Source organism: Podarcis pityusensis, assembly GCF_964106645.2.
Source record: "Podarcis pityusensis genome assembly, chromosome: Z".
In the NCBI taxonomy this organism is placed as follows: Eukaryota; Metazoa; Chordata; class Lepidosauria; order Squamata; family Lacertidae; genus Podarcis; species Podarcis pityusensis.
In genome coordinates, this window is record NC_138044.1 from 10,759,326 (window position 1) to 10,782,911 (window position 23,586).

The 23,586-nt window shown below is 44.3% G+C and overlaps 2 protein-coding genes and 1 long non-coding RNA gene across 8 annotated transcripts in view; 2 read left to right on the forward strand and 1 right to left on the reverse strand.

Annotated features, from left to right (window-relative positions):
* The window catches only part of SLC2A8 (solute carrier family 2 member 8), an 18,723-nt gene extending 14,442 nt beyond the window's left edge, over positions 1-4,281 (reverse strand). Inside the window, exons 1-3 of one of the 3 annotated variants that reach the window (XM_080990725.1) lie at positions 4,217-4,281; positions 3,454-3,553; positions 1,930-2,138 (exon numbers count right to left, since the gene is read on the reverse strand). The gene's annotated coding sequence lies outside the window, so the exon portion shown is untranslated. Of the gene's footprint in view, positions 1-1,929; positions 2,295-3,453; positions 3,691-4,216 lie in introns of those variants that run through there. The other 2 variants (XM_080990727.1, XM_080990726.1) reach the window with 2 other exon arrangements.
* Positions 2,424-22,119, forward strand: FBXW2 (F-box and WD repeat domain containing 2). Of its 4 annotated transcripts, none has more exons than XM_080990729.1 (8): positions 2,424-2,546; positions 6,254-6,362; positions 6,955-7,464; positions 14,277-14,471; positions 16,715-16,848; positions 18,002-18,088; positions 19,161-19,330; positions 20,381-22,119. In XM_080990729.1, exons 3-8 carry the CDS (start codon positions 6,975-6,977, stop codon positions 20,667-20,669), a joined length of 1,365 nt encoding a protein of 454 aa, XP_080846855.1. In that variant the 5' UTR covers positions 2,424-2,546; positions 6,254-6,362; positions 6,955-6,974; the 3' UTR covers positions 20,670-22,119. The 4 variants fall into 4 exon arrangements, with proteins under 4 accessions (XP_080846855.1, XP_080846857.1, XP_080846856.1 ...); XM_080990731.1 differs by having other exon boundaries at positions 2,466-2,546; positions 6,257-6,362; XM_080990730.1 differs by lacking the exon at positions 2,424-2,546 and adding an exon at positions 2,717-2,777.
* LOC308468503 lies at positions 7,479-14,267 on the forward strand. Its single transcript, XR_013981698.1, has 3 exons — positions 7,479-8,601; positions 8,644-12,556; positions 12,615-14,267. It is a non-coding gene; the product is annotated as an uncharacterized lncRNA (long non-coding RNA).
* Positions 22,120-23,586: the final 1,467 nt, after the last annotated feature.

Consider the following 23,586-nt stretch of genomic DNA (forward strand, 5'->3'; position numbering starts at 1 on the left):
GGGGTGGAGAGGGGAGGTACCCCTAATCCTCCTCCAACCCAGATTATCCCACTTCAGCCCCCTCCCCCATTTATTCCTACTTCATCAGAGCATGCCAACCGAATCCCAATAGGACTGCAGGTCTCATGACATCCTCTCCAGACTGGTGCTTTTTTTTGCGGTAGGTGGGTGTACTCTGCAACATGTCATTGAACAGAGCATTAGTGCTGGATTCATACTAGATTATCCACATACAGTGGTACCTCGGGTTACATATGCTTCAGGTTACATATGCTTCAGGTTACATATGCTTCAGGCTACAGACTCCGCTAACCCAGAAATAGTGCTTCAGGTTAAGAACTTTGCTTCAGGATGAGAACAGAAATTGTGCTCTGGCGGCGCGGCGGCAGCGGGAAACCCCATTAGCTAAAGTGGTGCTTCAGGTTAAGAACAGTTTCAGGTTAAGTACAGACCTCCGGAACGAATTAAGTACTTACCCTGAGGTACCACTGTACCAGTGCATTTCATTACTTTTCTGCAAAGCTTTTTCACTGTTACTACTTTACTGCCATCTATAGGGGAACTTCAGCACAATAACAGCTACTACAACAAAGCCCCTCTCCTCCTGAACGTTTGTGGCATGAAAAAAATTCATATTTCAGCAGGAAGCTAGCAGGGCATGCACATGCGCAAAACAAAATGGGAAACAGGATCATGTATAACTGCCCTGATACCAAATCACCAGGAATGCAGGATAAAAAGGACATCTAGAGGGGGCCCATAATGAGAATACTTGGTACAGTTCCAGCTGCCCCATCTCAAAAAGGTTATTGAAGAGTATCAAGCAATCCAGAAAGGTTGGGAAAGGAGACTAGGTGTGATGGTATCATAGAAAAGGCACTCTGTATTTGTTCAGTCAATCACATGCTTTCCCGTGGAGCATCAGATTTGAGCTAGAGAAATCTAGGAGCAAATCCATGTTCTGCCAGCAAACTAATGGGGATCACTTTGTGCCAGTCTCCCTCTAATCTGGGTCATCCAAGAACAACTGGACAGCCACCACCTGCCTGAACACCTTGCCCCAAATGGTAACACTTGCAACTGGTCCTGAAGCTGGAACAATTTCAAGATCTAGGGAAATTTATTTGGGAGTGGCCTCACAACCACCATCTTCAAGGCAGTTGGGGTCGCTCCCTCTCGTGACAAGCTGTGACTCAACTCCTGATCTTTGCTGATCACCACTCTTCTGCATGGGCGTAGCAAAGCGGGGGGGGGGGGCAGGAGGGGCAGCTGCCCGTCCCTACATCAAGTAAAACAATGGAAATAACTGACGAATCACGTCGGTTCTGCCCCCGCCCCAACAAAAGCCCTGACTACGCCCATGCTCTTCTGCCCTGTATTGTTAGGCAAGAGGGATGGACTGAGTAAACAGGCAGCCAGCCTGAAAAGTACTGCAATTCCAAAGGGCTAGTAAAACGCAAAGCGGGCATCTGCTGAGGGAGACGGAACATCAGGAACCCCACAGTCAGAGAACCCCACAAAGGAAGACACACGTCCCTCACTGGCACACAAGGGACAAGGCACTATTTCTCTCTGGCACCACATAGGCGCTATTAACCATATCTGTAGTGACCTTCTTGGGTGTCATCTCACAATCCAACACCCCCAACGCACAAAACTTGTTTCACCAGAGAAGTCGTGGGTCATGTCCCAGGATCAGCCTCCAACTTTAGTAGCAGGCCTGGGAAAACCCCTCCCCAAGACCCCTGTAGAAGTACAGAATGCGACGCTAGACTGTTAAAATAGCCTCGGACCGGAGAGCTTGGCAGAAAGCGTGCAAAATTAGGGAACTTAGGAGAGAGAATGAATTAAAATCTAGTTGAAGGAGGGTGGAAGCGGGATAATGTAAGGAAAAAATATTGGGGGAGGCTTTGGGCGGCACAAACTCACCTTCCCTTCCCGTCCAAGGACTAAAGCATCCCTCTTCACCTCCAAATTAAAGCCGGCAACTACAATCTTGAGAATCTACTGCAAGGCGGAACTAAACAGTTGGGACCACGTTTTCAGGGTAGAGAGGAAAATAACAACGGACCAGAAACTCAGTCGATTAAATCCTTTCCCCCATGTGATTGTACTTCCGGCTCGGCCTCTCTTGTGCCCTGGAAGGAGAAAGGAAAAAAACCAAAGATATAGGAAAATGAAGAGCCACACATCGTCAACAATACACAATGGCAACTCCCGTTCTCAATTTCAACTGGTTTTCCAATGCTGTAAAGAGCATTGGAGGGCCGTCGGTCTCTAGAGAGAATTTCGAGAGACTTTGTAGCAGTGCAAGAGAATCATGTCCAATGGTGTCACCGTTCACATTTTATATCGGTGGTTCAGAAAATGCTCTACATTTCTATCTCTATGGGTACCTTAAATTAGACTTTTTAAAAAAAGTTTCCGTTTCCGGACGGAAGTGACTCTAAAATCCGGGGCGGGAAAGAGGCGCGAGGAAGATGACGTCAGGTGCTCACGCCGGAAGTGCCTGTGGTAGAGTGTTTGCTGGGACCCGGCGGCGAAAGGTTGGACCCCCCGCCCCCGAAAAATAAAGTGGGCGGGAGGGGGCGGGAAGAGAAGAGGGGCAGTGCGGTGGGAGGAGGGAGCGCGGCTGAGGAGAGCGGCGGAAGGGGGCGGGGCTCAGGTGGGTTGTCATAGAGACCGCCTGCAGTGGGGAGGGGGGCTGAGGGGGCGGGGCGGGTGGAAGGGGAGACTTGCGCCCTTTGGGGTGAAGTTGAGGAGAGGTCTCCGTTGAGGTAGGTACAAAAGAGGTTGCGGGAGGGCCCGGGATTGAGAAGGGGGTAAGGGGGGTGCAGAATGATGGGATCGGCGTCGTGTTTTGATTCTTAGCTATTATGTATTATCCTATTTACACCCTTCCTTTATTCCCGGGAGATCAGCGTATTCTCCCCTTCCCCGTTTTATCCCCACTGGGCAGCTGGCTTCATGAGCAAATGGTTGTTTGAATCCTGGTCTCGCGGGCGACACTCTAGCTCAGCCTTTCCCAACCTCAGGTCCCTCCCCAGGTGTCGCTGGATGGTCCTGCTAGCTAGGGATGAGGGGAATTGTAGTCTAGTAACACCTGGAGACCGCCCAGCAGATGCCACAAGACTCTGCATGTCGCATATGGCTGTTCTTGTTCTCCGATATTGAACTAGTTAGCATGGGGGTTTTCCCCACCCCAGGCTTTTCAGAGGCAATTTTCACGTGTGAACACTATCCGGTCACAGGTGTTTCTTGAAGCGGGATCCTTTGGCCAGCATCAAATGTAGTTGGACTATATGCTTTGAATGTAGAATGTTCTAGACAGGTTGAATGCTGTCATAATTACCTTAAAAGAAAAGCAAATCATGTATCAGGTGGTGGAAGGGGTCTTCCTTTCTAGGGAGCTACCACCAGTCAGCATAGACTGGGCTAGAGAAATAGTCTGACCTGTTAAAATCTGTTGTTGTTGTTCAGTCATTTAGTTGTGTCCGACTCTTCGTGACCCCATGGACCAGAGCACGCCAGGCACTTGTTAAAATCTAGCTCTCTATAAAAACATCAAATGCATGGATTGCTTCCCAGACAACAGTAGGAATATAAGATGCTGTTTTATACCCAAACCATTAGTCCACCCAGCTCGGTATTGCCACACCAACTACACTTATCCAGGGTTTCAGGCATGGGACACTCCCAGCCCTAACTCAAGATGGGCAGGTCCCCTGGGATCATCTGCATGCAAAGTAGATGCTCTACTACTGAACTATGACCCTTCCCCCATCCATCGTCTCCAGAATCAGATCCAGAAACCTAAGAGCATAGGCTGATAAAGAGTGTTTTCCATGCCACTTGTGTGTGTGCTCTTTTATGGGAGACGTATTATTATTATTATTATTATTACATTTTGACCTTTATGCACTAATGCACAATTGTACAGACCCAGTCCTTTGAAATAAATGGCAATAGTTCAGTGGAAATTTAGGTGTGCTCAACTCTTTGTTGTATTGTGGCCAAAGATTATAAAAGCAATCCACTTTTCTGATTCCACGTCAAGACCCAACTTGAAAGAAAAAAATATGCATGAGGCATGCTATCTACTTTATACCTCACCCCCCATTAACGTCATCTCTCCCATTTATTTGTTAAATGCTGCCCTTCCCCCCACCCTATATTTAGAATAATAATAATTCTTAAGTGTTTAAAAGATACTCACCAAAAGGCACTTTGCAATTTAAAGCTTCAGCAAAAGTAACACAACTCTGTCTTTAGGCTTGCAATCTAGATAGTGACATAAGGGAAAGGGTTTTTTGAAGGGTTTGGCTTTTTTACAAGCAAGTAGTATATAGATAAATCTGGGAATAATGTATATTTTGAAAGGATTCAACCTTCCCCTAAGGTTAAGGTTTAATGACTCCCATCTATCAATAACTAAAGAAGCCTCTTTTATTATTTTGTTTATATGAATTGTAACTAATCGAGTTATGTCTCTTGGCATTAAACCTAGTTATATAATAGATTTGGAGCAAATCCGGAATTGATAATTCCTTAACTGAAAGAGTAATCAATTTTTCACGTAATGGCATCAATTCCTTTTGGACCAGTTAATAAAGTTTCCTGATATTTTACCAAAAGCATCTATTGTTTGCATCAATATAGGAATACTAGTTTGGTACCACCTGAAAATAAAATCAATTTATATTCAACTGAATTATGAACCGCTGTGGTGTGAATCTCACAATGTTGTCTAATAGCGCAAGCTAGGGGGTTCTAAACAATTATTTAAAAAGCAAACGTGAAAGTGAACATCCTTGTCTAGTTCCTCAAGGCAGTGAAAAGGTGGTGGACAGGATACCATTCACTTTAGCTCTAGATTTAGGTGAATCATACACTACTTTTATCCATTTTATAAAAACTAAAGGGAAAACCAATTTAGTTAAAGCTACCTCTATATACAGGGGCGCGGGTGGCGCAGTGGGTTAAACCACAGAGCCTAGGACTTGCCGATCAGAAGGTTGGCGGTTCAAATCCCCACGACGGGGTGAGCTCCCATTGCTCGATCCCTGCTCATGCCAACCTAGCAGTTCGAAAGCACGTCAAAGTGCAAGTAGGAAGCGGGAAGGTAAATGGCGTTTCCGTGTGCTGCTCTGATTCGCCAGAAGTGGCTTAGTCATGCTGGTCACATGACCCAGAAGCTGTACGCCGACTCCCTCGTCCACTAAAGCGAGATGAGCGCCGCAACCCCAGAGTCGTCCACAACTGGACCTAATGGTCAGGGGTCCCTTTACCTTTATATACATAAATATTGTTGAAAACCATTTAATGCCTAATGATATAATTAAAAATTGTCTTTATTTTTATTTAAATCTTACAAATCCACCACTAATCTAATATTATTTGCTGCCTCATTTTTATAAAGCCAGTCTGGTCATTCTCCGTAACCACCACTATTACTTGCTGAATTCTATTTGCTTGGGTCGTTGTTAAAATCTTTGTATCAACTTTACTCAGTTTGTCTGATTTGGTATAGCTGTAATATAAGCTTGATTAAATGCCATTGATAAAATACCTTTGTCACACATCTCTTCATACAGTTGATGAGGTTTTGGTACTAGTAGATCAATGTATGTCAATAGGAAATCGTGGTGTTTTACCAGTTGTCATTTAAAGAATAGTTTGCTTGATTTCTGCTTCTGATATTGGTGAAAAATAACATTTGCATTTGTCAATAATCTAAATAAGATAATTTTATTTTATTTTTTAAAGCTTCTACACCCTCATAAGCTATGATCTTTAGTTTATTATCTAATTCCAAATAACATTTAAAAAAATAATCATTAATATCTTTTAAGTTTTTATAAACTTCACCTTTCTCCCCTCTACTACTTTGGATTATTGTCTTATCCCAGTTTGACAAAATTTTACCTAGTCTTTCGCAAAACAAGTATTAACACCTGGATCTTAACACATACTTTGCAAGAACCTTTATTGAACTACAGAACTCCTTAACACATTCTTTGGAGCAAGTCCAGTTGGCTTCAATGGGATTTACTCCCAAGACAGCAAACGTAGAATCCTAGTCATTATAAAGAAATATCCCTTGATCAGATGAATTAGGTTGGAAAGTTAAGGTGTGGTCAAAAGTGAGTGGTAACAGTAGTGGGTTTGGGAATCATTAGAGCACTGTGCAGTGATTGGAGAAGAGGAGAAAATCTGGCCTCAGTGACTTATATGGTTCTTGTTACACCTACAGAAGAAATGGCCCCAGAGGAATACCAATCCCTGTCGGGTTCTGAGGAGCAAGAAGACAATTGGCAGCTACCTGCTAAGCAACTATCTGATAATACAGACAACTACTTAAGGTAAATATGCCCTCTTTCCCATTGAAATGCTAGGTGGGGAAGAAAGTTAGGTGGAACCAATATGCATTGCGGTCCAACTCCTTGCTGCTCGGCTATCCATTCAGCAATTGTCTGTGGAAAGGTCCTCTGATAAATCTAAACCAGGGGTTGGGACCTGGATGGGGCTAGCAGTCCAGAGACTTGCCTTCCCCCAAACCTTTTGGACCAAGTCTGAGAGGAGAGCTGAGACACCTACCTGTCAGGCACCTGATGTCACATTGATGTTGGGTCCCTTGTTTTCCTTTGATCATGCCATGTGAAACCAAACATAAGGACTGGCAGCTGAAAATCATAGGCTTTCAAAAGCACTACTATATTTTGCACTGGACAGACAAAAATCCCACAGTTTTTGCATGTTGTGATCTGCACATTCGGTTTAAAAGGGAGTTCTCCTTCACATTGTACATTGCTGGTTTTTCTATATTAACCGCCCTGTGCCATGTTGTTGTTTAAAGTGCATCTGAGGCAGAGTGTGTCATTTTTTATTTTTTTATTTAAGATGTTCATATTTGGTTTTTGAGCAGAACTAATACTGTATTTTGATGTCCCACAGGTAAATGTTTCCATAACCTTATGGAGAGAAAGGACTTTGAAGCATGGCTTGATAATATTTCTGTTACGTTTCTCTCTCTGACGGACTTGCAGAAAAATGAGTCGTTGGATCACCTGATTAGCTTGAGTGGGGCTATCCAGCTCAGGCACCTCTCCAATAACCTAGAGACCCTCCTCAAACGGGACTTCCTCAAACTCCTCCCGTTGGAACTCAGTTTTTATTTGTTAAAATGGCTTGACCCTCAGACCTTACTCACGTGCTGCCTCGTCTCTAAGCAATGGAACAAGGTCATAAGTGCCTGTATGGAGGTGTGGCAGACTGCCTGTAGAAAACTGGGCTGGCAGATTGATGACTCTGTCCAAGATGCTTTGCACTGGAAGAAGGTGTACTTGAAGGCCATCTTAAGGATGAAGCAACTAGAGGACCACAAAGCCTTTGAGACCTCCTCACTGATTGGACACAGTGCCAGAGTGTACGCACTTTACTATAAAGATGGACTTCTTTGTACAGGTAGGATGGCCCAAATGGCTTGGGTGTAGTGGTGCAATGAGAATTAGTGTTGTGTATGTGTGTGAGAGGGCTGTGAGCCAGGAAGTCACCAATTTATTTATTTATTTCACAAAATGTATACACTTGGTTTTTCAAAATACATCAAAAGATAAAACAATAAAATTATACCTAGGAACACGTACAATAATACAGGCAACTTTCCACTTACGGGGGGTTACGTCCCCCCCCCCCAAAACATAAATGAAATGTGCGTAAGTGGGGAGCTTGAGTGGCTTTGTTTTTTGTTCTCCTCCCCCCCATCCACTTTTGTTTGCCCTTGTTCTGCTCCTTCCCTTCTAATCTAAAGGGTAATGAAGACTCCCTTCCTCCCCTCTTCACCTTCAATCTTGGCAGGAAGGATAGGGAAGCCGCGCAGCTGAGCCCGCTGCAAGGAACAGCTTCCTGCTTTTCAGCTTCCCACACATGAATTTGGAACCTGCAGCCCTGTTGACACATTTTAAAGCTTTTGTTCTTCATTAGGTGGATATAGAAGGCATTATTTCCAGGGGAGCCCCCACTCCTCACCAGAGAGGCTGGGAAAGCCGCACAGACAGGACTTGCGAAGTGGCTTTCCCAGTTCTCAGCTGGTGAGCATGATGATGCAGCAGCAGGGCCCCCGTGCGCCTTTTTCAAGCCTTCATAATCTATAGAAAAAAATCATTTTCCAGGGAGGGTCTCCTTGCAAGCCACGGGGACTCTCCTGCTCTCCTGCCATTTCCAGGTTTGAATAGAATTATTTTTAATTTCCCGGTGCGTGTATACGGTTGCACATGAGTCGAATACGCGTAAGGGGTGGTGCCTGTATTTTAAAACACACAAAACTTTGAAATGCTAAAACAAGTTAAAACTCACATCAACTTTCTAAGCATCTGGGTAGGCTTGTCTAAACAAGAATATATTTAGCAGGCACCTAAAAGAATACAGTGAAGGCAGCTGCTTGCTATTAATAGGCAGGGAGTTCCAAAGTGTAAGTGCTGCTACAGTAAATGATTGAGTTCTTACAAATGCAGAATGGGTATTATATGGCACTTGTGGTAGTACCACTTCCGCTGATTGAAGCAGTCAAGTGGGCACACGTTGGGTAAGCTGATCTCTTAGGTAAACTGGCCCCAAGTTAGTATGACCATTATATACTGATAGTAACACCTTGAACTTGGCCTGGTAACAAATTGGTAACCAGTGCAGATCACTGAACAGGCACTATATGCTGACAACGCCTCACTCCTGTCAGCAATTGTGCTGCAGCATTCTGCATTAATTGCAGCTTCCGGATCAAGTGCAAGGGAAGCCCCCCATAGAGCATACTGCAATCTTGAAGTAACCAATTCATGATCTACTGTGGCCAGACTTTCCCAGTTCAGGAATGTCTATAGCTGTTAAACCAGTCACAGTTGGTAAAAGGCACTTCCAACCACTGTATATACCTGAGCCTCCAGTGACAGAGCTGGATCCAGAAGCACTCCCAAACAGTGAACCTGCTCCGTAAGGGGGAGTGCAAGCCCAGCAAGGACAGGCAATTAACTATTTGCTGTAGTGAAGATGTTAGGGTGTTGATTCCTTGGAATAGTTAAAAGGGCAGGGGGAATGGTAACTGATGGGATCACTTAATTGAAATCAAATGACTGCCAAGTGACCCTAGGTTTCAGATCCTTTCCTGGAACATTGTGGGCTTGAGGAAAAAGGCCAATGACCCTGAATTTATTAGTTTTATTAAATCTTTTGATGTTATTTTACTACAAGAAACGTGGACTTTTTACAAAATTAATTTGATAGGATATAAATTACATTCTATTTTAGTCCACAAATCCTAACCCTTCTTTGTGCATGGCAGACTAAACTTAAAATCACTACCCTCAAGACTTTTGAGGGATTTTGACCACCCCTTGGAACTTTGTATTATGAAATAAAAATAGTAAAGAAGAAAAGATTGGTAACAACTGGATTGATTGTCTGTTAAGCACTCGGAAGAGAGAAAAAACTGACTGGAGTTGGAGGTAATGGAACAGAGGACTGGCAAGATGGACTCCAGGAAGATTTATTTGTTTAGTGGGGAGGATGGAGAGGAGATACAGATTTTGTTGAGATTACATTGGCCCACCCCCTTGAAGGTTAAAGTTGGAAATAAGAACAGTGAAAGGGACAGGATGGACCATAGTATATACCATCTTGATGGCTTCTGAAACTTTCAGACAGAAAAGAAGAGAGATGGGTTGTGTTTATTTATTTATGATGTGGTTGTATGTAAAATTGGGGATCAAATGTGAAATGTGAAGGGTGGGTGACACTGGAAGATTGGCAGTCTTAGAGGTGGGGAATGTATATTATATATTTATACCAAAAAAAAAATCAAAAATCCAGGGGCTTCATATTTACCCTCTGCACTTCACACCAGTGAGGCTGAGTTGTTGATTACTGGGGCCAGATGTCAGACAACAATGTTCAAGGCCATATTAGGAAGGAATGTACATCAGTTGTTTGGGAGGAAGCAAGATCTGTTTTTCCCAGGCAACGTGTTACTCAAGAGGTATCAGAAGGAGATGTTTGACATACCTCTGGGTGAAGTTGCTGTTGTGGTCTGTCTCTCACACGGGACCGGGCGAGGTAAATACATCGCCGAGGCCTGCACCTCAACCCGTAATTCCCAATAACCACCCCCAGCAGTTTCATATACAGTGGCACCTTGGTTTTAGAACAGCTTAGTTTATGAACAACTTGGAAATAGAATGCTGCAAACTCGGAAGTAGGTGTTCTGGTTTGTGAATTTTGCCTTGGAAGCGGAACATGTTCTGCTTCCTGTTGAGTGTGTTCCATTTGTAAATTGAGTCCCCCGCTGCTAATCAGAGGCTCCTGCTGAGTCCCAAGCACCCATGCAACACAGAGGTGATATTTGGAGCTTTTGTTTTTGCTAAAAAAAATGGTGTTTTTGTATGTGTGGCTTTTTCGTTTTTTGACATTTTAACAGCTTTCTGGCTGTTGGGAACTTCATCAAAAACATGAGATTCATCTGGCATGACTTGTTTTTGAGAAACCCATGCTGGGTTGTAGTAATCACAGCATCTTTTTCTAATTGCTCACCAACTGTTTAGTTATCTGGGACCATTCCTGCTACTGATGTCAAGTTCACCGGTAGGTAGTTACCTGGGCTTCCCCTCCCCCCACACCTTTTGAAGATGGGGAGAACATTTGCCCATCTCCAGTCCACAGGGACTTCCCATATTCACCAAGAATTCTCAAAGATTATAGACAGAGGTTCTGAGATTACATCCACAAGATCCTTTAGTACCCTTGGGTGCAGCTCAACAGGCCCTGGAGATTTGAATTCATTTAAAGTAGCTAGATGTTCCCTTACTATCTCTTTCCCTGTCTTGGGCTGCAACTCCCTCCTTGCATCATTTATTCTGTAATCACCAGGTTGTGCACTGCTTTCCCTTCAAAGCTGTACATGTCTTGGACCTGGAGGAGGTGATCCTTCAGGAACTCAACCCGAGATGGCATATGTGCTGAGATAATCTTCAAAGACCCTACCTTCTGGGTGAGGTGGTTTCCAACCGAGGAGAGAGTCTTCTTAATGGTGGCACCTGCCTTTAGATCTCATTCCTGAAGAAGGCATATATTTACTATCTCTGGTACCAGGAGAAGTCTTCCTACATTTCCTCAGGCCTTTAAATCCACATTAGACTGTTTTACATGTTGATTTTATCTACTGTTTTTATTCTTACAGAATGTTATCATTGGGTTCCTACTACTTTGTAGATTGTATTGTTCATCAGACATTTAAGGTGTCCTTAGAAATGTTTTGTCATTGTAGGCCAAATACTGTGGAACTCCCTTTCATTGGAGGTCAGGGCACCCTACATATTGAAATTCCGGCACCTACAGAAGACATTTTAAATATTTCAGCAGGTGTTTTAACTGAATTCTGATTTTATAGTTTTAACTGATTTTTATCTTTATTGTGGAGTTGTTTGCACACCACTCAGGGACTCTCATGATTAATTGGTACAAGCAACTCCCATTTTGTGCGCGTTCAAGGAACACATGACCGCTGGTGCATGCACAGTTTTCAGCCCCAGAAGTGGGAGGGAGGGCTTATGCGTGCCCTGCCGACACACATGATGACCCCCCCAACTTGGGAAGTTGCCTGTATATAAATTGCCAGAGTAAGTAATATTACTGGGAGGTGGCATATATAAGAAGAGCCTTGCTGGAACAGGCCTATGGCCCATCCAGTCCATCTTCTCACAGTGGCCAACCAGATGCTTGCAGGATACACATGAACAGGATTCAAGCACAAGAGCACTCTCCTCTCTTGAGGTTTCCAGCAGCTGGTATTCTGATGCTTTATTGCTTTCAACTGTGGAGGCAGAACATAGCTATTGTGAACCTTTTCCTCCATGAATTTGTCTACTCTTTTGAAAGCATCCCAAGTTGGTGACCACCACTGCCTCCTGTGGGAGCAAGTGCCATAGTTCAGCTATTCACCACATGAAATAGTACTTTTCTTATCTGTCCTGGATCTTCCAATATTCAGCTTCATTGAGTGGGCTGAGGCTGGAAGGCTTGTCTAAAGCTGCTTAGTGATGTTATAGCAAGACCAAGATCTGAATAGGAGATTTGATCATTCACAGCTCACCATAGGCCATGATCAGGCCCCACGGATCCCAGACCTTGTTCTAGCCACAAGCTTTCACTAACATTGTAGAAATGTATTTCATAAAAGCATGCAGTGTCTGTATGCTACACTACAATAAGCTATGGTTTGTTGTGATAGGAACAAGCCTGGTGCCCCTCCCCAGGCTTGCCTGGTCTCCCCTGACAGATTCAAGGACAAGCTTCGAAGCTTTTGCTTCTATTTAACTGCAGCTTGCCATCTTGCAGAAACCCAATACACTGTGATTCATTTTTACTATGTTGCAACAAACCAGCATCAGACCACTGTTTATAAAGTTGGCATGTTTCCACAGAAATTATGTGTAGCCGCACTTTAGAGTTCATGTGTCATGCTAAACTCTGGCTAATAAGAAGCAAAAATTTCCAGTTTCCTTGCACCAGAGTGCAGAGTATATGAGCCTAGGAGTAGGCTAATCTTGTTGCTATTGTGTTAACCATAGTTTATTGTGATGTTTGAACACAGCCAATGTGTGCTAATATTAAAGAAAGGCCTCTTCAGCATTCTAAAACCTACAATACATTCTGAGGAGGAGGCTGCTCCTTTGGCTTCACACCAGTCTTCCCTACAAATTCCCCTACCATGGATCTGCTGTGGAGTGTGGATCTCCCTGTGAGGGTGGCTTTTTGGTGGTGGGGTGGAGCTTAAAACCAAATGCTCAAATTATCCATTAATGAAAGGGCAGCAAGGGGACAGGCAGCATTGATTTGTTTATACAAAAAGCAGCTGACCTAATATAAACAATCGTTTCTGTCTGGAAAAGTGAAGGTTTTATTTGCAAGCCAAAGTTTTTAATCCTTTGAGACTTCCTACTAGCGAGAGAGTTAATTGTCACAGATCCTATCATGTGTGACCAAAAGCTTCATCTTCCACTATTGGAGGCTAATGATTTTGCATGACTAGGACTTTCTGTTCTGCACCAATCACTTCTCTTCCCAAATCAAAATTATTGAGTTGGAATCAATTATGTGCCACAAGTGTATCTGCATTCTTGTTTGCTTAATTGCGCTCACTTGTTCTGCATCATAAACTCAGGCTTGGAAATCCTTGTCAATGACAGGAAGGGCATGGATATATTTCTGAGTTTTCTCCTGCATGCATGAGAACTAGAAGCTTGTTTTATTTTTAAATGCCAAGCAGATATCCCCCCCCCCCCCCAGATATTCAAAATAGTTTTAAAGCAGGAATGTCTTTCCTTTTTGGGGCTGAGGGCTGCATTGACCTATGTGCAATCCTCCAGGGGCCACTTACCAAAGTGAGCATAGCACAGAAATAATAGATCAATTTTGAGGGAACTTGGGGGAGATCACAGAAAATTTTCAGCGGAATAATATCATGGCGGGGTACTTTTGGGAGCAGAGAGCTGTCAGCAGGGTTTACTTTTTCATTGTAAAATTGGGGTGGGGGGGATCTCAGATACCTTTTTAAGAAAGTTTGACATCACAACTTTAAAGCTTTCTTGTGCCAATAGTTTCCGAATTAAATGGTATAGAAGAACAGCTAAAGTGCCAATTCCCATGTGCCCAATAACTTGCCTGAATAGAAGACTGCCCTTTGTGTCTCTGTGTGATTGAGTGCTCAACTTTCTCTCCTTCCATTCAGCCCCTGGGTAGGTAATTATGCACTGTGGTTTTAGGGATGATCAGATTATTCAAGGCACTCTTTTGTGGCAGACTTGCCCTCTCCACCCAATTTGCCCTGTTGCATTTATGTATGAGCCATTGGTCTAGGCATGCCTTGGGATCAGAGTGGAACGAGTACTAATACAGAAACACTGAGGACACACTCCTCTTTGAATGGGTTATTTTTCTTTTCATTTGTTATGAAAGTAAAACAGTTTCAGGTGTTAAAAAAATAGGCCTCCAAATTTTGATCAGATGTTTGGGAAACAATGAGACAGACTCTAACCAGTGGCTCTTTCTAGATGGGTCACTGAGAAGCTTAAGTAGTGGCTGGCCAAGTAGTGAAACTATGGCTGATCTGAACTCAATTCTCCCAGGTCCTGGTTGGATGCCATTGTTTTGTGGATCATGTTGGATACCTTCTGAACCTTCTGACTTCTCAGCCACTAAACCACACTTCATTTCTTCCTTTGCGGCCGCAGGTTCAGATGACTTGTCTGCAAAGCTATGGGATGTGAGCACAGGGCAATGCATCTATGGGATCCAGACCCACACCTGTGCAGCAGTGAAGTTTGATGAACAAAAGCTGGTCACAGGCTCCTTTGACAACACGGTAGCCTGCTGGGAGTGGAGCTCAGGAACTAAGACCCAGCACTTCAGAGGCCACACGGGGGCAGGTGTGTTGGTGTCCTCAGGAATACCTGAAGCCCTTTAGGCCATTTCAAGCAACATCTGTCTGCAATCTAGCCTTGCTAGACATCTCCCCTAGTTTAGCAGCTACCCTACTCACTCTCCATGTTGGATCAGGCTAGTTGCCCATCTAGTCCAGCATATTGTTCTCACAGTGGCCAAACAGATGCCTGTGGGAAACCTGCAAGCAGGACCTGAGCACAAGAGCAACCCTCTCCCCTCCTATGGTTTCCTGCTACTGGTATTCAGAAGCATTTTTGCCCCTGACTGTTGAGGCAGAGAGTAGCCGTCGTGGCTACTGACCATCGATAGCATTTTCCTCCATGAATTTGTCTAATCCTCTTCCAAAGCCATCTAAATTGGTGGCCATCACTGTCCACAGCAGGTGCAACTTCCTGATATGAGAGAGGGAGAAAAACTTCTCTATCTACTTTGTCCACCCCATGCATAGTTTCGTAAACTTCTATAAGGTCTTACCTGCCTTTTCTCTAAACTAAAATGTTCCAAATGTTGCAGCCTTTCCTCATGGGAGTTGCTCCATCCCCTTGATCATTTTAGTTGTCCTTTTCTGAAACTTTTCCAACTGTATATAATCCTTTCTGAGATGAAGCAACCAGGACTCTACACAGTTCCATGTTGCTTGGGACTGACTCTAGCATGGGCTTTACATGTAGAAGGTCTCTGGTTCAGTTCCTGGCATTGCTAGATAGTAATAATAATAATAATTAATTAATTATACCCCACCCATCTGGCTGGGTTTCCCCAGACACTCTAGGCGGCTCCCACAGAACATTAAAAACACGACCAAACATAAAACATTTAAAACTTCCCTAAACAGGGCTACCTTCAGATGTCTTCCAGAAGTCAGATAGTTGTTTATTTCCTTGACATCTGCTGGGAGAGCGTTCCACAGGGAGGGCGCCACTACTGCCTGGTTCCCTGTAATCTCACTTCTTGCAGGGAGGGAACTACCAAGGAGTTGGACATCAGTGTCCGGGCTGAACGATGGGAGTGGATATGCTTCTTCAGGGATACTGGGCCTAGGCCGTTTAGGGCTTTAAAGGTCAGCACCAACACTTTGAATTGTGCTTGGATACATACTGGGAGCCAATGTAGGTCTTTCAGGACCGGTGTTATATGGTCTCAGCGGCCACTCTTTCAGCGGATCTGGGAAGGCTCCCTCACAGAGGGAAGCACTCACCAGCCCCCAGAGCCCATCAGCCAGCCCTTCCCAGCTCACTGTTATTAGCCAGGATCGGCAAGGGGACAGGTGGTTGGTTTCACTTGTCCAAGCAGCCTATCCACATCCTTGGAGGTAACAGATTGGAATTGATCCCATGCAACTTGACCAGAAAGGACTGTAGCACTCTCCCGGCCCTGCTCCCATGGTGGACTCTACCTCTTTCCAAATCTGAGTGACTTTATCTGCAAAAAGGTCTCCTGCAATGAGTTTGCAAAGCTTTTTTTGCAGATAAAGTCACTCAGATTTGGAAAGAGGTAGACTCCAGAAGAACATCCACCACGACCTGAAGCAGCTCAGGCAGGGAATCTTGGTGCAGTGGAGAGGTCGGTACTCCAAAAGGAATCCTGTACTGCCCCTATTGCCCAACTTCCAGAACATGCACTCAGAAAACTGGGTTTTCCCAACAGGACGCCTGATGTAAGCTAATGACTTCCTAAAAATCACTGCAACCCCACCCCACCCATATGACATGGGTTGCTGTGTATAAGAGAAACCTGGTGGACAAGCAGCGACAAGAACAGGCCCATCTGCCTCATCTAACCAAGTCTCTGTCACACATGCCAGATATGGCTGGGAGAAACTCCCTGTTTGAAACCCTCGAGAGCCGCTGCCAACTCATGCAGATAGTCCCTGAGCTACATGAACCAATAGCCTGGCCCAGAATAAGACAGCTTTCTAGGCAAGGGAACCCCCTCCCCTGGCTGCAGTTCTCTAGCTCTAATCATTGGGTAGGCATTACCTAAGTATGTTTACCTGGCTATCCTTCCAAACTTGTAAATTCTACACGTCTATTACATGGAAGGGAAAACTCTAAATTTCAAGGAAGCCAAATTAGTATAACTGCAGTGTGACTCACAATTGCACACACACACACACACACACACACACCCCCCAAAATAACTGCATGATTACTTTGATCTGACTTGGTATAGAGATCAGCATGGCCAATCTCTTTTAAAGTTCCCTTTTCTTTTTTGGCTTTTGTAGTTTTCAGTGTTGATTACAATGACGAGCTCGACATCCTGGTCAGTGGCTCAGCGGATTTCACTGTGAAGGTCTGGGCCTTATCAACGGGAGTGTGTCTCAATACACTAACAGGGCACACGGAATGGGTCACAAAGGTAGGCTGGGTTAGCTCCCTTCCTGTTTAAAGTTTGCACTGGGTGTCATTTATTAATAGTTGCATTTATATCCCACCTTTCCTCAAAACGCTCAAGGTGGCATACGTGGTTCTCTCCTTTTGTCCAATTTTATCCTCATAACAACCCTGTGAGGTAGGTAGGTAGGTTAGGTTGTAAGGCAGCAATTGGCCCAAGGTCATTTTGTGGCTGAGTGGGGATTCGAATTCTAGTTTCCCAGGTCCCGTGCTCTAACTGCTACACCACAGTGGCTAAAATTTAACTACAAACCATTTGAGGCCAAAGGTTATTTGCCAGCTTTGCATATCCGGTGCTAGAGGACAAGGTTACCACATGCAGGAATATAGGCAATCGCTTTTCGCTGAGTCAGACCACTAGGTCCATCTACCTTGCCTACACTGACAGGCAGTGGCTCACCAGGGTTTCAGACCTTGCGTCTCTCCCAGGCCTACCTGGAGATGGCAGGGATTGAACTTGGGACATTCTGCATGCAAAGGAAGTACTCAGAGCTACAGTTGCTGGTTCCCAACATGTGGAGGAAACCATGATGTGTGTGCAGCATTCTATATTTTTTTCTTTTTGTAATACCATTAGTGCACATGATGCTTTACAGAGCACAAGAGGATCAATCCCTGCTCTTAAGAAGCTTACAAAAATTCAACATAGGGAAACGAGGAAAAAGGAGGAGATGGAAACAGGGGTTAACATTGAAGCAGGTTGTTTCAGTTACACAGCCTTAAAGCAGGGCATGAGACCCAGGTGGTTGTACCATAAGCTTAATGGGAAAAAGTGGGTTTCAATACAGCAGAAATCATTTTGTGTAAGAATGTGTAACAACAGAGATCATTCTGAAGTAAGAACAAAATCTTTCTGTACAGAACGTACTGAACGTACTGTACTGAAGTAAGAACAACAAAATCCAGCTGCACAGTGGGTTAGTTGGAGACAGTGCACAGCCTCCATTGTGGCTTCTCTTTCTCGGACATAATAGAGCAGCATCTGGCATTTCTTATTGTGAGTTAAGATTTTTACCTCCCGGGACATAAATGTGTCTGAACAAACATTGCAGTGCTTTTTTTAGTGACCTGTCTGACATTTTGCCTCAAGCCTTAGACACACTTTGTTCCTACTGCAGGTGGTCTTGCAGAAGTGCAAAGTCAAATCTCTCATGCACAGCCCTGGGGATTACATCTTGTTAAGCGCAGACAAATATGAAATCAAGGTATGTATGGTCTCAGCTTCATGGAACTCCAGAAATCAGGGGGAATTGCAGGTGTAAATAAATTCTGGAAAGTCACAAGCCTTTGCTGGATTAGACTAGATCTGTACAAATCTGAATCTGACTAGGAAGGTGCCTTCAGTATTGGCTGGCTATCAGTATTCGTTGGCTGGCTTCAGTATTCAGCTGACTATCAGTATTGTCCACACTGACTGGCAGCAGCAGTTCTCCAGGGTTTCAGATAGGGGACATTACTAGCCCTACCTAGAGATGCCAGAGGATTGAACATGAGAACTTCTGCCTGCAAAGCACATGCTCTGTGGTCCTTTGCCCTAATGGATCCTAAGGGGTGAATTATTCTGCCCATTGTCTGCCAGCTGCTTGGTAGTTAGAAGGCTTTTTCATAAGCATGTCAAGAGGCAGGTTTTAGAGGACGAAGCTTCCCTTCTGTAGCAGAAGAAGGTAAAGAATATTTATTGCACCCATAGGCCAGCATAAGGTAAAAGCACCTACTTAGCATGACTAACATGGGTACATTAATTTCAGTGGGTCTACTCCAAGTAGAATGTTGTTGCATACAGCCCAATAGTAATAATGGGTTATCTCAAACTAAGTTATTCTAACAGTAGACCTGTTGAAATTAATGGATCTAAAATAATCACACCCATTATTTTCAATGGGCCTATTCTGGGTAGAACCAGCACGGGATACAGTCCAGTTTTATCATCATCATTAGTGTGCATGGTACTTTGCAGTGTAACATAAGCAAAAAATAAAAGTACAGGTCTCTGCCCTAAGAAATTTATAAACTAGACAGGGGGAGGAAAGGGCTGAATTGCAAGGCTGAAAGGCAGTTACACAAACTTTTCCCATAACAACTGTGGGTTAAAAAGAGCTGCACCCATGAGGCTTTGCAGATGTTGAAGTGGGAGAGCTTTCCTTCAAGAGAGAGGCAGGGTTCTGGGAGGGAGTTCTTGGCTTGAAGGCCTGCAAGGGAGACTTCACCAAGTTAGCAAAGTGTACCCCCTTTATCCTTCCCTGTTGCCACAATCATTGGTTGATTGTATTGTTACAGATCTGGCCCATTGGGAGAGAGATCAACTGCAAGTGCTTAAAAACCCTTACCGTCTCAGAAGACCGCAGCATCTCCCTCCAGCCTCGGCTTCATTTCGATGGCAAATACATTGTCTGCAGTTCAGCTATCGGGTTGTATCAGTGGGACTTCGCCAGCTACGATATCCACAGGTAAACAGTCTGGATTTGAGGCCAACATATGCAGAGGTTGTTGGGATCTGTATTTCTCCTCCTCCTCCTCCTCCTCTTTTTCTTCTCTCTCTCTTTCTTTCTCTCTCTCTCACACACACACACATATATATATACACGCATATGTATGTATATTCTTGTTCTCTGTGTATGTGCCACAGAAGCTTCAGTAAAGCAGTTAAACACACCAACATGAAACAGTTGTTTTTAGCAGAGTTCTAGTTGGCACATGCAAAACACACACTCCATTTACACACACTATATATAGAAAAGCTTCTTTCTCTCTGGTCCCAGAGAGGGTTCTGTACTTCAAAGTCCTTGCTGAAACAAAGTCCATTAGCAAGTTCTAACTCTGGTTGCTCAGAATCCTGCAACTGACTGAGTTCTCCGAGTTCCGTAGTCTGGCAGTTCTCCTTTTCAGATGATTTTTTCCAAAAACTCTTCACACAAATCCATAGTTCAACACATGGCGTTCAACAATTCCTGCAATCTCCTATCACGACCCACACTTTATACTGTAAAGTGAACCCTTTTACTGTGTACACAAAATTGCTTGCCAAATCTGCCCAGTGACATTGATAAGAAGGTTACCACATTCAGCCAGGTGCATTGTGAGGTATGAGCCACTATTTCCAACTCATGTGGAATTAACCCAGTAAACACTTTTCTTAATAGAGGAAACTTAAGTGTTGATGCTTCCTGAGTCATGTTCCTGGAGTGTGCTGTGGAGGTCTGGCCAAGAGGTCTAAAATGGGCAAGCTAAGCCGAATACCCTGACAATGTCAGCGATAACTTGTAAGAGTCAGGTTTTGAATGACTGGTGCCATTCCAGATGGGATTCCGTTGGTATCTTGCATTTACATGACATGTCACTTGCAAGACACCAGGATGCCAGGTTGGTTAAGGAGCAGCAGACTGCAATCTAGATCATATCAACACCATTAACAAAATCATTTGAAAGATCAACTCTCCATTCTTTGCAGCATTTTCTTCTGATATTTGTGGTGGTCTGTTTCTTCTCTCCCCTTGCAGGGTTATCAAACCTCCTGAATTTGCGAACTTGTCCTTGCTGGGCTTCGGCGACATTTTTGCCCTCCTGTTTGATAACCACTACCTGTACATAATGGACTTGAGGACAGAGAAACTGATCAGCCGCTGGCCACTGCCAGAATACAGAAAGTCAAAGAGGGGCTCGAGCTTCCTGGCTGGGGAAATGGATTGGCTGGATGGTTTGGATGGTCAAAATGACATGGGCCTGGTCTTTGCCACCAGCATGCCAGACCACAGTATTCACCTGGTTTTGTGGAAGGAGCATGGTTGAAGCAAACCAGCAGGACTACGTGACGAACAAAACCACACAATTGGGCCAGCCAGCGATGAGCCAGCCAGAGGAGACTGTGCATGAACCAAAGCAGCTCACCTTAACAGATATCATCATGCAATGCACAATCATTTTGCCTTCATTTTTCCCCTCTCTGTCATTTTCTGACAATAGGCAGGGGAGTCGCAACCAGTTGCAGAGAAGAGGGGGTGTTTGTTTTCACTTTGTTTAAGCATAATGCATCATACAGCATGCGACTATCCCCCCACCTCTGGCTCATGTATTCTCATACGTTTGAGCACATTTTTAACTATGATTTTACTTTCCTTCTCTCCCACCCCTTTTTTTTTTTTTGGGAGAGGGGGTGGAGGCAGAAGCGGGTTGGAAATGTATTCATAAGAAAGGATATTAGACACATCTCCTTCCCACACCCATATTTGTTTATGAAAGGAAGAAAAAGAAATGAGGATGTTAATCACACACACACATCTTATTCACAGCCAGTGTGAAAGATCTGATGGCTCTGTAAAAGGGGACCATGCTGGTCAATTAATTTCTTTAGGGCCGGTGTTACTTTTTTATTTGCCATGCATGGAAGGGATGAACACTTGAGCCTGGAGAACTTACAAGTGTATGAATGTGGGTATTGAACCTGTGTGTGGTTTACTGGCTTCAACATCCAGGATTTCTGAAGTCAGGTATTCACTTGGGACTGTGATGGTGGTGTGGAGAAACTCGCAAACCTGAACTCCACCCTTGATATTCTAGAAACGAGCCGGCAAGATCAAAAGCCAAATGGCTGTCTTAGGAGGGATGCTTTGTCTCATAAGGCAAATTCTTAGGTCAGGGATAAATTGAATTCTGCAGGCTGATGAGCTTTTGATCAAAGGACAGCTCATGTCATTAGAGGTTCAAGCAGCTGGTATACCTCTTTTTAACCCTCTTTTTAAAGAGCTCTTGAAGCCCTTGCTTCTAGTGAGAAAAAGCAAGGGTGTTAACAAGGCCAGTGAGTAGATTGGAACAGCAGGCACAGCCACACTTTCCTCAAGAAGAGAGTGGGGAAAGATTGGAAGGAAGTTTTATAGCAGTGTGTGCCTGCAGTGCTCATTAGAGGCAGCTACCTCCACAGGCATTCTGAGGCTTCTTTTTCAATGATGACTCATTTTAAAAGCTGTCATTCTTTTAATTGTTTTATGGACAACATGTTACCCACACTTAAAGGGCAAAACTGAATTTGCTCCAGACCCTTACAAATCCATTGCAAAACATAGCTGAATTGAGTTTGGAACTTTGAAAGTGGAGGTAAGGGTATGCAGCAGGGATGTGGTGATGGCCTTCCCATCTTCCTGTGCTTCTCAGAAGGGAGCTGGGGCAGAGGTGGTAAGTCTTCCAGCACGTGCTATAAAAGTTTACACAACAATTTTAATTAAAAAAAATCTGCCTGTTTTAATTATTGTCCCAATGTGAAGTTTTTGGAAATGAATGCATTTGTACTTCTTGGGCATCTGTGGCGCAGCTTCTCTCACTAGCAGCTGATAATGTATACTACCATACTGTGTAGAGCATCATCTGAGAATTTCTGCAAAGTAAGGTGCTGTGCAAGGCAGAGAAGCATAGCATACTAGTCTCAGTTTGTGTTTCCTAGGCTATTGGGATCCCAGGAGGAAGTGTAGAGCAAGCATGCAAAGCATAAATATCCAATGACCCACCACCACCAACTTACATCAGATTTGGATAGAAGTTTTTCTGATCCCCGTCTCCCCCACCCCAGATCAAGTACAAGATTTCCTTAAAATAAAATTAAAAAAAGTTAGAAAGCAAAAGAAAGACTAAATAATAAAGCACCACAGTGCTGAAGGGACAGTTATTTGCAATAAAGCCAAAGGCCCATCTAGTCCAACATCCCATTCTCACCGTGGGTGAGTGCTGTGGTCTAAACCACTGAGCCTCTTGGGCTTGCCAGTCGGAAGATCAGCGGTTCAAATCCGTGCAATGAAGTGAGCTCCCATTGCTCTGTCCCAGCTCCTGCCAACCTAGCAGTTTGAAAGCGCACCAGTGCAAGTAGATAAATGGGTGCCGCTGCAGCAGGAAAGTGAACAGCTTTTCCATGCACTCTGGCACTCGTCATGGTCCTCCGTGCACCAGTCGCAGTTTAGTCATGCTGGCCACATGACGCATGAAGCTGTCTGTGGACAAACGCCAGCTCTCTTGGCCTAAAGAGCGAGATGAGCACCGCAACCCTATAGTCACCTTTGACTGGACTTAACCGTCCAGGGGTCCTTTACCTTTACCTCTCACAGTGGCCAACCAGATGCCCCAATGGGAAGCCAACAAGCAAGACAGGAATGCCACACAGTATTGTACATGCCACCCTAAGCTCCTTTGGAAGGACATAAATTGAATGAATGAATGAATTAAATAAATAAATAAAATCTGTTCCAGAGTCAAGCATTATTTACCAGCATAAAGGCAATGTGTTTGGCGGGCCACCATCCCCTGGCTGACAGTATGAGACCACCTGTTCAGTAAAGAGTATTTGCTCTACACTGCAAAAGGTGACATCTCCAGGTAGGCCTGGAGGTGTCCCCTGCCTAATACTCTGGGATGAACTTCTGCCAGTTGGTGTAAACCCTCAACTAGCTGGACCATTAGTCTGACTCAGAATAGGGCAGATTCTTGCATTTTGCACTGTTTAGGCCAGAGGTGAGGGGAACCCTTTTCAGCTTGAGGGCTGCATTATCTTCTGGGCAACCTTCTGAGGGACACATGGCAGTGGTGAGCAGATCCAGAGATAAAAACATGCAGAGAAACATGCAGCTGTCACCTTTAGTATAGTACACATCTTCCATCCAGACAGTATTAGCAGGTGCTTAAGGACACATTCCAACCATGCAAAAGCACTCACCGCTGTAAAGGT

Bases quoted from the DNA above. Each gene is read 5' to 3' on its own strand.
- FBXW2 (XM_080990729.1), top strand. From the start codon at position 6,975: ATGGAGAGAAAGGACTTTGAAGCATGGCTTGATAATATTTCTGTTACG. The intron at 7,465-14,276 runs GTAGGATGGCCC...TTGCGGCCGCAG, and splicing joins AGATGGACTTCTTTGTACAG to GTTCAGATGACTTGTCTGCA. The intron at 16,849-18,001 runs GTAGGCTGGGTT...TTCCTACTGCAG, and splicing joins ACACGGAATGGGTCACAAAG to GTGGTCTTGCAGAAGTGCAA.